This window comes from Brachyhypopomus gauderio, chromosome 11 (assembly GCF_052324685.1).
Source record: "Brachyhypopomus gauderio isolate BG-103 chromosome 11, BGAUD_0.2, whole genome shotgun sequence".
NCBI lineage: Eukaryota > Metazoa > Chordata > Actinopteri > Gymnotiformes > Hypopomidae > Brachyhypopomus > Brachyhypopomus gauderio.
Window position 1 is genome coordinate 7774314 of NC_135221.1, and position 12696 is coordinate 7787009.

The 12696-nt window shown below is 41.5% G+C and overlaps 1 protein-coding gene across 1 annotated transcript; it reads right to left on the reverse strand.

Annotated features, from left to right (window-relative positions):
- Positions 1 to 2664: 2664 nt before the first annotated feature.
- Positions 2665 to 11374, reverse strand: gnaia (guanine nucleotide binding protein (G protein), alpha inhibiting activity polypeptide a). Its single transcript, XM_077021606.1, has 9 exons — positions 10933 to 11374; positions 6945 to 6987; positions 6697 to 6838; positions 6288 to 6445; positions 5618 to 5746; positions 4614 to 4743; positions 4320 to 4473; positions 3945 to 4155; positions 2665 to 3756 (listed from the first exon to the last, which is right to left on the reverse strand). Exons 1-8 carry the CDS (start codon positions 11048 to 11050, stop codon positions 3965 to 3967), a joined length of 1065 nt encoding a protein of 354 aa, XP_076877721.1. The 5' UTR covers positions 11051 to 11374; the 3' UTR covers positions 2665 to 3756; positions 3945 to 3964.
- Positions 11375 to 12696: the final 1322 nt, after the last annotated feature.

Genomic DNA, 12696 nt, shown 5'->3' on the forward strand with positions numbered 1-12696 from the left:
CAAAATGCATGCCCATGGTTCTAATGTGTTTTTTAGTTTATGCGGTGGAGTTGGGGAGGGGTGGAATTATTTTTGGGTTATTAAGCTGTGGAGGTATAATACTTGTGATACATTGTCAAAACTCTAAACACAGCAACACATTGACCTCACACAAATAGCCAAATAGTTAATATCGTGTTCAAAAGCACATTTTCTTAACTAAGTAACAACTCTGCATTTCACAACGCAAACAAAGTTTTCTCTTTATACACCAACTTTGTTAAAACACAGCAAACCCGGTTCAGTATCAAACACTAGCACAGATTCTCTATTCGAGATGAACATAGTCAATCACTGCACAACGACTGTAAAAAAACTAACATTTGATGGCAGTACAGAAACTACATGTAATATTTTACTCTCTCCCAGCAAACAACAGATATTTTACAGTAACATCTGTTGTTTTCTTAGTTCATTTTTACTGTAATCCGCTTCATTTGGACTTTTTTTTTCAAATGTGTGCATTTATGGCAACATACTGTCTACACAATGAGTGATATTTACTGTTAGGTACTATATGGAATGTAGATTAGACAAAAAAGGAGTCAGTAACAGTTTTGCAGTAAAGGGTATATTTTACTGTATTAGGGACATTACTGTAAATTGTGGCCTAACCCAAAAAAGAATTACCATAATTGTAAACATAATTAGCCATGGTCCCATATGTGTAAAAATACACATATACAAAAAAAGCCACACAAGGGGGAAAAAACAGAATACAAAACTGAACAGTCTTGTTATGTGTAATGTAAGTGGTTTTCAGCAGTTGGTCACATGTTTTCATCCTCATTACATCTGATGTTGGCCCTTGCCATGCACCTGAGATAGAAAAGCTTGGTATGCCTTATTCACCCCTGGCAGTCTTCAGCTGAAATGTCTCTGCAGCCGGGATCCATTGCATCCAGGAGAGACATTTGGTCATGGGGCCGATGATCATACATGTTCAACCTCCAGACTGAAAAACGTTCCTTAGTGGTGTTGAGGAAAGGCGAGATGGGCTGGAGGAAAAGGGATATCACTCTTGGATGGTCTATAAACCAATTTGTGATTACATGAGAATGACAAAATGCTACATTGTCCCATCACAAATGTCCTCAGGTTTCCTCCCACCTGTTCCCTTTCTGCTTCTGGAACTAGTTGTTGGTAGAGTTCATTCAAAAATGAAAGGAGGAGGCCTCTGTTATAGGGACCAATCTGGCATTTGTGAAGGACCAAACCAGCACTTGAGATTGCAGGACAAATTGTTATATTTGCTCCTCTCTGACCCGGTACATTACTGTACTTCATTTTATTTCATTGATCTATATGTGCAAAAAATATGTATTATAGCAATAGCTTTTCAGCTGCCTTTGTTTTTGCAGAATTTTATACAGTATTTAAGGTTTTGAACCTTAGGTTTTCATTTTTGACATGCTGTGTGCAATTGTAAATAAGGCAAAAATGACCCAGAATTTTGTTATTGGAAAACCTTGTGTGTATAGAAAATTTAAGCATTATAAAAACATGTCAAATGACTGCATTTTGTGCCATAACAACATGAATTGAACTAATAGTATAGCCACTGAACACTGATGTTGTGTTCAATGTGTTTAGAGTTTTGAAAATATGACTACAGATTGGACAAACGCACGTTAGCAGTTGTCAAAAACTGTAATCGCTAACACCAATTAATTTGAGCATAAAACTGAAAACGGTAGGCTGTCTGCTAATACCACAACATTCATGGACAGGATATTTGTCTCAGTCACTTTAAAGAAACAGTCTCTCACATTACGGCTGACATAAGTAATCCCAACTGACCAAGTTGGAGGATCTATTACAAGGTCGTTTAAATGTGGTTCATATGGGGTCAGAGTAGCAGTAGCCATGTTCAGGACATTGTGTTCAGGGAAGGTTCTTCTGTAGAGGCTTCCTTTGGCACCTCGATCGAAAAATATATCTATAACATTATGTATGTGTGTGGGGGTGAGAGAATAGTATGTCTCCAACAACTAAAAACGTCAGATTTTTAAAGATTGTATACATCTTCATGATAAATATGGTTATCCCAAATGTAATATTCAATGTACTGCAAATCAGATTATCCTTCACAAGTATATGACTGAATTGTTTTCATGATTATCACTGAAGATTACAATTAGAAAAACAAAGAGCAGAATATACATGACTATACACAAATATTCATATATAGTAGCAGCTAATCTTTCTAAACTAACGTTAAGTAAATTGTAGGCATTCTCAGTAACTTGTAAACTACATATAAAGTCTGATCATTTCTACCAGAAGGGGACAGCAAAGTACAATATTCCACCACTGAAGAAACTGTACCACTGAAGAACTTCACAAAATACAGGCGGCATTATGTAAAAAATGCATATATAGCAGAACTTCAGAAAAAAATTTATGAGGTTCTGTGCCCATCTAACTCTCTGGGGCCCAAATTTGTGTGCTGTGACATTCACTTGCAAGTGATTTTTCAACCCTGTAATAATTTTCTTAAATGCTACAAGCTTCATCCCTGTAATTTTTTCCCCTGTACACTGAATAAAATGCAATTAGTGTTCATTAGCTCCATGAAGTGAATCAAGAACACTAATCATGATTTAAAGGGTCTGGAAAAAAAACAAGTCTTGACCTTTTATTAAAAGATGCCATGATTTACACAGCACATTTTATTAGCAAAATAGTGGATATTAGTCATTGTTTGTTCCCAACCAATGAGAACAGAGAGAAGACAATGCATACACCTAATACATTTGTCATAAATAGCTGTCTGAGAGAATGTCTAGCATGTTAAACTTTGTTCAAATTTAACATGTACAGGCAGTTGAATAGTCTGAAATGAAGTTATATGAAAATTATATGGGTGCTTATTTACTGCAGAAACCACATTCGAGTAAAACCCTTTGGTCCCTTAAAAAATGACCCTTCCTTTGATCAATAAACATCCATCTCCATATCTACATCTTCACACAGAATGTCTTTCTGGTTATTGAAATCCCTCTTCATAAATTTGTGCTTACCATCCTAAATGAAACTACTTCCTCATTCCTTCTGATTCCAACTAGCTCTAGCTATTTTCATTCTGATTAGGTATCTAACCACATCATACCAGCTAAACCCCATTTTCACATGGTCCATGCAAACTGCTGTGTAATGTGAACTGCTCTGGAAGATCCCACTGCATTGACAGGTTTGCACCCAGAGGATTCTCCCCAACACATTCTAATCAGTCAGGTGTCACGCACATTGGAATTGGTCAATATGGTTTTACAGAAGAAAGGTTATTCACAACCAGGGTTGTGGCCACCAAAAACCATGCTCATGTTAGATGAGTGATTATCAAGAACTAAATCTATGTTTCAACAACTCTGGATGACAAAGCACTGCAACTTAACTGCCAACATGCAAGGCACATGTACCTTCATATCTAGAGTACAGAGAGAAGGGAAAAACAGCTGCTCCCAAAAACCTTTAGAGTGAAAAAATATGTCAAAAAATGACCTGTAAATTATTTCAAAAACAGTGAAAAATTCCAGCAACAATTACAGTTGTACAAATATTTTACACAAAGGGTTTCTTTTCCTAAAACATCACTTAAAATGTTCCGAAAACATAAATAGAATGTTTACGTAACACACACTACATTGTGTTCGTGGTTGACCTCGCTCCAACTTTACTTCTCCCAATGCTTCATGTCGGCCCACTATCACCACCCTGCAAGATAAATAGAGACACACACACACACACAGTGAGAGAGGTAAACACACATCGGATATAGAAACTTGTCAAACAAGCCTGAAGCTTCTATATTTACATGTCTTACTTTGAGGGCTGCTATTTTGGTGCGTTCACTTTTCACTTTGTTTTTTAATGGATAAATGTCACGTTTGATTTCCACTGACCCAGAATGTGCCGATTCGCTCTAGAACAGCCCGCAGTCCTTCAGGTTGTTCTTGATGATGACGTCGGTGACGGCGTCGAACACGAACTGCACGTTCTTGGTGTCGGTGGCGCAGGTGAAGTGGGTGTAGATCTCCTTGGTGTCCTTCCTCTTATTTAGGTCCTCAAATTGACTTTGAATATAAGCTGCTGCATTCTCAAATGTGCTGGAGCCTAAGCAAATAAAAACAATACCTTAGACTTGACTGCCTTAAATGAAATTCTAAAGACCGGCAACATCTTAGTTTCTGCTTGCGAATACCATCGTTTAATCTTTTCCCTGAATATACGGTGTGGACACACTACGGAAATAAGAGCAAACAATGATGGCGACATACCGGCATACTCGGGGTAACAGATGGTGAGAGGGCTTCTCTTGATCTTCTCTTCAAACAGGTCCTTCTTGTTGAGGAAGAGGATGATGGAGGTTTCGGTGAACCACTTATTGTTACAGATGCTGTCAAAGAGCTTCATGCTCTCGTGCATGCGGTTCTGACGAAGGAAGAAGGAAAAAAAAATATCAGTCTAGCGAGGGGGGGGATGGGTGTGCCCGTGCTCGAGCAGAGGCAGTGACGGCTGCAGAGGCGTTGTCGTGGCAGCTGGGGAAGCAGACCGGAGGTTTTGCGACATACCATTTCCTCATCCTCAGCCAGCACTAGGTCGTAGTCACTCAGAGACACGCAGAAGATGATGGCGGTCACCCCCTCGAAGCAGTGGATCCACTTCTTCCTCTCTGATCTCTGGCCTCCCACGTCAAACATCCTGTAAGGAGAGTGTTAATGGTCTCAGGTCTCGGTCTGCCTTGGTAACGAGCCGTAACATGATGCCACTCGGCGGTCTAGAAAACACCACTGATGTGAAACACAACAGGAAGTCACATTTTGTCTGGGGAATCCACAAATGCCTGCGAGGTGTGTGACCAGCACAAGGCCACTGAGATTCGTTACCATCGAGAGAAATTGCACGAGTGTAGGTTTTAACCAGCATATCACGTTACCTAAACAAATGTTTGTTCTCCGATTCTGAGACAATGCACCCTATCGCTGTAGTGCTAAAACCCATTTATGCCAGCATGAGCCTGGCCTCAGCCTTGTGGGTCATTAGATGTCTTGTGACCAAGAGAATGACCAGCGTCACATGACCTCTTTCACGACACAGCTGCAACACTACATTCCAAATGTTTGAAAGTAAACATTTACATTCCAAATATTTACTAGAAAGCTCCTGTACCATCACATATTTGTATAACACAACAAGGCCAATGGCAGCCAGTTAAATGTGTTCTAGTGTGTTTCTTTGCGTGATCGGAAAGTAGTCAGTGTCAGTTGTTGGACCAGCTGATGCTAATCACCCCCACTGACGTGTAAATAACACATTCTCGTAAAGCACTACCGTAAATACAAGGGAAATCAAACAGAGTCGCAAGCGCTTCATGGAGACACATTCCAAAACAAAAACACAGGACATCATCTCTGAACGTCTATCCTGACAGCCTGAACAAAACACAAGCAGAAAAGATGCAAACGACACTCTCTGCCACAGCATTTCAATACCATGAGGTACGGGTTGCTCGTCCGAGACAGACGCTCTATTGTGGAGCGGGCTAGCACTTCTATAATTTCACAGAGGAGCTCACTTAAAATGTAGGTCCTTGAAGGTGAAGTGGCTCTCCACAATGCCAGTGGTCTTCACCCTGGTCCTCAGCACGTCCTGCTGTGTGGGGACGTAGGCCGCACTCGATATCCTATCCAGATCGTTGAGGTAGCTGAGGACAGAGGCCAGCGGTGATGCATTAGTGTCGTTTAAGGACGTTAATCTTCACATAGATCTAGCACTTTGCTGGGGGACATTTTGTGTCACGTCGTGCGCATGTGGGACATTCCCTTGTTCTTTATTTCTTTGCTGATTAGTTTTATGTACTTGATATAAAAAACGCAGATGTTTTAAGCCTGAAGTTTGATTAGGTCAACTAGAGAGGAACCTGAAATGAAAAAGGACACCCCAACGATCATACTGGAACTGGACGTCAAAGATAGAAACTGCCTTGTGTGTCTGCATATCACATGCAAAAGCTGAGGTTCGGTTACATCATATTTCTCAACACAGATCCATATTATTTGCATTTTTTGAAAATTTGCATAAAATATATTTGAATCTCAAGGGAGATCATTGAACACGCAAAGCAAAGAAAAAAATGTTTATAAATTAAAAAAAAATCAATGCAACACGCTAAAAAGTAAAAAATGTTGAAGGGGATGTTGAAAGGAAAGTGAGAAACGCGGCAGCACACGGGCAGCGAGACTCACTAGGGCGCGGAGTCGTTCAGCTGGTACTCTCTGGAGCGGCTGAAGCAGGCCTGCACTCCTCCGTCCTTCCACAGGCGATGGATGATGCCAGACAGTTCTGGGGTCATGTAGCCCTCCTCGGCTGAGCCCGCTAGCACAAAGAGCTGCCTCGCGTCGTCCTGCAAAGCCCACACACACACACACACACACACACACACACACACACACACACACACACACACAGTCACGATAAAGCAACATCACATGCAATCATTCTACTTTCCACTGAGGACACTTGTCACTGGGAGTCTTCAATGTGGCTTTTGATTGCGATCGCCATTATCCCTTCAGGCATAACTAGAGGGAAGACCACAGCGGTTGTTAAACTCGACAACAGCCTCCCAGTGCGGGGGGCGGCGGGGACACGTACGGCACGAGCAGGGTCAGAGAAGTCGATCTTCAGACGACCCATGGCCCTGATGATGGCGATGATGGACTGGATGGTGTTGCTGTAGACCACAGCCTTGTACTGCTTGCACTCCTCCTCCGAGTAGCCCGCCTCGTGAATGATCCTGAGGGGGAAAGACGGCGGCTGCCTTAACACCTCAAATTTCACCACAGACCCCACCGCCCCCAGAATTACTTTGCAGGGGTGTGCAGAAAGAAACAAGTACTCACTTCATCTGTTTGACAATTGTGCTTTTCCCAGACTCCCCAGCACCTGACAGAAGCAAAAGAACAGGCAGACCAACGAGGAATGTTAGAGAAGTTAGCCAAAATGACACACACCTTAAACTTCCACTGACTCTCCCATTTTCTCCATGCAAGGGCCAAGAATGTGAGGCTTTGGCTCACAGCAGAGAGCAGTGAAAGCAGGACTTTGTCCACACAGTCACACATTACCAAGTCTTTATCTACTGAATAAAAGAATATTTATTCCGACTCTGCCCATCAGAGATCATAATTAAACTCCTCAGAACCAAAGCTAAGTGAATATTTAGCAAAACTTAAAGGAAGGAAACAAAGCAATAGTGATGAATTAAGAATGTAATGCATGCCAAATTGACCAGCGACAAACTTAAATCATCCAGGTAATAGACAGCTAATGCAAAGCAGCTCTTGTAGTATAAATGGGAAACTGAAGCAAAGATACAAAGGGAATTGGGATCCAATGACATTCTGTGGAAGCAAACAGGAAATCCCCGTGGGCGTTTCAGCTCTGTAAAATCAAGACGCTATAAAGTGCAATTTGCAGACAACCTGAAACCAGCAGACTGCTACAATAGCAGCCTTCCACACCTGACCTCATAATGCACACAAGCCAAGTGGGTGTTAACCTCATTGGATTAATTAATCGGAGTGTTGCTACAATAGGTTTGGAGCAAAATCTCAGTAAACAGATTATGCATGCCCTTACTGCTGTATCAGGTCTCAACATACACAGGTGCACATTCTGCTCATTTTCCTATATTCAGTACCTGGCAATTCTGTACATCAGCACATTCTGGTTGCCAACAATATTACAGATCACACCATACGATTTAAGATTTTAGGTAGTGACAGAGACAAGCCCTTTGCAACATCATGCAGACTGTGAAATAAACAGGAATTTGTCAACTCCAAACTTACTGTACGCCTCATGTGCCACTATGCATCCACTACCTGATGTATAATGCTTTGCTTTAAAGTACAAGTTCATACATGTTGGTTTAAAGCAGCAAATGCTTCATCTCTTCTAATACGAGGTGGTTGTTCTTCAACCGCACACCAGAGAAAGATTCACATTCATGACCGCATGATATTTTACAACAAAAATCATCTCCATTTCAACTGGATTCTTAGGCTAAAGCATGTAGCAAGTGTGACTCCACAGTGAGGCGCTTTAGGGTGGGCCTAAGTGACAGTTCGTTGCTCAGGAGGAAATGTTAGACTGCTGCTTACCATGGACAAGAACGAACTGGAGAAAGGTTTTCATTTTCTTTACTTGGAATAGGTTTGAACCAGCAGTTTAACTTCGAGCAAACGATGTTTCAATTAGCCCACGCAGCGCCTCCCTAGGTGGCGTTTTGTGGTGACAGCCTGAGGCGGCCTGCTCTCCCCTCTCCGAGTCTCAAAGCACCACCAGTAGCAATTAAGCAAACTCAGCAGTGAACACACATGGCCCAAAACACAACAGCACCAAACTCATGGGCTCAGAGGCACTTTGGTAAGAGTACCAATCACAGCTGAGGGAATAACCCTTGCACATCAGGGACCTAGAATATTCATTGGCTCATACCTTGTGGACTTCATTTCTTTGGTTTCAGGGCGAAAGCAACAAAGCTAAAGTTACAGATTTTGTGAACAGACATGTGCTTTGAAGAAAATCAAGAGTGGATCTGATTTTTAAAGTATATTTTAAACTGAAGCTGGATCATTGTCATTCACCTGTCTCCATTCAATTTCACATGGTAACTAGAACATTAAATGTTTACCATCACTGCCAAGTCTAGATGATATCTAGGTAAATCCGACATGTCACATGTCATTCCTTTATGGTGCAATAGTCAAGGAAAAGTCAACAACTGAAAAACCCAGGACATGTTTGCTGCCAGGAAATTAGGCCTCAATCATAATTATACCTCATAATCAATGAATTTATGTCAGCCTACGATGATGAACCTCCAGATAATATTAAAAAATAAATAAGTTATAATACATATTTTACAGCTTCTGTGTTTTTTTTTATTTTACTTCCAGGTTTCAGGATGTACAAGAGTTGAGATTTAACAGCATTAAGACAGTGGGAAATCAGAGGCCATTAACATGAGTCAGCAACTGACGTTTACTGCTGAGGCTGGAAGTGTGTGGGAAAAACAGGAGTGAAGCGGTTCCTGATACTGTCAGACTACAGAGGATACCCGTTTTTATGATTAGGGGGTTTCCCAATCCTTCATGCACCCTATACTAGAATACTACACTAGAAATAGCACAACTCCTCCTACAACTGCAGAAAGCCTCGTCTCCATGTGATTTCACTCCTGGGGAAATACTGTTACCTTTTGTTTGGCATGTCCTGCCTGCCATTTTTACAGCACGGTAACGTGAGTGGGCTAATTGGTTACCAGGCAACCATCCAACGCTTCAGAGATGCAGACAGACCTTTAAGGGTAAACTGTCAAGACAGCTGCCAGCGTGCATCCTAACAAATGTTCACCTTGTCTTTCTTTAATTCTGTAATGGTTGCTTGCTAATGTAACAGTGGCTTAAAAAAAGATTTAGATGTTTAAACAGGTTGCTGAGGTCTAGATGATTAGTGTCAGATGGATGAGGCTTTAAAGGAGGGGTGTCAAACTCGAGCACTACAGACAAGTAGGCAGTTTAACATGCATGTGCCTTAACCCCTATTAATTAATTGACTTGGGCTGATCCAAGACACCCAGTCTCCTAATTTTTATTGCACACAACCAAATGGGTGTGTTGACACACTCAACCCTTCAACAAACAACCATTAAGGCAGCACTTACTCTACACCGTGATTGGCAATTAGCTCTGATGAGGTGTGTGTTTATATGCCTAAATTAATTTAATTCCCAAAAGCTTGTCAATAATGCTTCCGGCTGTTAATATGTGAAAGCAATGACTAAGATATCAAACACTACACACAGCAAAACACTACAGAATTAAAAAGTGAAGCTCATGTTCAAAGAAACAGGTTATAAAAATTTCAGTACCAGTCTAATAGATAGGATACAGTTTACCAACGTCGTGTATGTGTGTAATTGAGCACAATGAAAACCACTTTTGGGTGAAATAACGAGACATGCAGGTGTGGTTAAGATGCAGCAGTCATTTTTCAGCTTCACTGAAAGAAGTGTAACAAACCCGCTTTTTCGGGGACAGTAGTAAATGAAGACTAGACCCGTGTGTGCACAGACACCCGTGGCCCAAGGTATTAGCTCGTTATTTGAAAACTTGTCGTTTGATTCGAAAATAACCGAACTTTTAAAATCTAATTATTCGTCTTAACTAGAGATGCGAGAAGGAGCGAGAAGCACCGTGTGGAAAGTCGAATAATAGGTGGTTTAGCCAAGTTAATTTGCATTGAAATACAGCCAGTAAAGTGGCGACACCCCCCCCCCCCCCAAAGACTCAACTCGAGTCCCTAGTGACGCTTCACTCCCCACAACACAAAACCCATTATGGACTCTGTGTAACTTAGTTGTTTTATCTATCCCGTCTGTTTAGTGAGCAGTTATAGTTAGTCACCAGCTCTGAATATAAGCGAGCTGCTTTTCTGTAAAAGTAACAATATAACAACCAGTTAAGTGTAAAAGTATAAAAGTAGCCAGATAGCTTCCTAGTTAGTACGGCGTTTGGGTCATGTGTACGGCTTCAAAACAAACAAACAAAACAAATAAATCAACAAAAACTAATAAAACTCGCCCAGCTGGCGGGGAGACGCGCGTGAGGCGCGCGAGGCCGCTTCCTCCCGAACGTGAACGTTAGCTATGAATTAATTAGGCGGTGGTCATGACTTATTTATCAGCTAAACAGTCAACACAATTGATATGAACTGACAATTTCAACTAAATTGAACTAGTAAGAGCGGCCAACGGCCCGAGTGTGTGTGCGTGTGTTTTTCCGTCTTCCAGGGAGATGAGGGTCTCCTGGACTCTGAACCCACCCAGCAGAAGCAGCTTCACCTCCCGTGCTGCTTTCTCTCCGTCGTCCCGCAGGTTTCTATCGATCATTTTACTCCTCTCCTGCGCCACTTTATCCTCGGAGCTCAGCGTGCACCCCATTTCTCCGGCGTGTCTCGTCTACAAACGCTTTGAAGATTCAAAAGAAATCAAACATGCACACAAGTTGTTTCGAGGAAGGAGCCTCACGCCCAACTCTCGACGACGAAACGGCACGGAAGTGCTTCAAACGCCGAAGTGAGCGCTAGGGTGTCCGAACGGAGACCGCACGCCCGCTAGAAATTAACCTAAAGCCTTTCTGACCGCTCTCATTCGACAACGAGCCAACGAAATCGCCTTTAATCCGGAGAACTTGGTGCCAAACTCGGCGCAGGTAGCGAAGTGAATTCTGCTTCCTGCTCTGCTCGCGCACGAATCCGCCCTTGTGGTCGCGCGCGGAGACGGAAAACGTAACCGCTGACGTCACTTCGCGTTCTTTACGCCACGGTGTTTCGGTACGTTCAAGTGTTGCGGAGAAGCAAAGGGAAGCGTGCTCTTCTAGTCATGCAGTGAAGTCATTTTTTATATATGGTTGCGTTGTTGAAGTAATCCTTGTGGCCCACGCGAACAGACTGGGGTTAGAACATGTCCATTTGCTCATGATATTCGGGTGTGACTCAATACGGCAACTCGCACTGTACCTGTTCTAAAGGGTTGCATGCTATTACAACTCTGAAGATTTGGGGGTCCCTTTGCTACTGCTCGCACTGTAGAGTTGGTGACACACAGCACAATTTAAGATGCCTTTATGGATGCAAGAAAGTAACTGATATATATATCAGTTAAAATAACCCGCCAAATAACCCGCCAAGAATTGAGTCATGAAAAGTTTATTCAGGAATGATTCAGATTCATAAACACTGGACGAGATGGTATGGCTATCCATTGTGCCATTAGATGTTAAGTCACATGAGTTTCCTTGATGGTAAGAGAGACGTGGGGATTGTCTCTGTCAATTTAGGACACATCATCAGTAGTGTTCCTTTGAATCAGGGGGTGTTTAGGCCTTTCAACACTATCAGACAATATATATATATATATATATATATATATATATATATATATATATATATATATATATATATATATAATATGTGTGTATATGTGTATATTTTTATTAAAAATCACTTTGGTATACATGTAAGGTGCCCAACAAGGTGATTAAGCACATAAAAGCTAAAAATAATAAACTTATTCATAACTTATAAAAATAACATATGAACAGCAGATTTCCATTGGACACCAGCATCAAACACATACATCTCGGTCAGGGTTCTCAAACAAATAAAATACATTCATATTCTGAACCCATAAACCCAATTAGAGGTGCCCTCCCCCAGTGGCTGTGAAAATATTCTCATCATCTTTTTCATCATTGTTGCCCTTACATTTTACATGCTATTTCCATCTTAAATGGGATGTGCATGCAAACCAGGGAACAAAGTTTTCCTATATACCCACTGCCAGGTGTATTTTACTAAAAAAACCACAATAGAGCAGTAGAGACATCCTCTCAGGGTCAGAGGTCAACATTACTACGGACTGCACTCATGACACTGACACTAGTCTTCGTATTCTTCACTGAATGACACTATAATTGTAATGCTAGAATGTTAAATGTTTAAATCGGGGTGATTTATGAAATCATTGTTGGTAGTATGGTATACAGGTGCTGGTCAAAAAAATTGAATGTCATGAAAAAGTATATT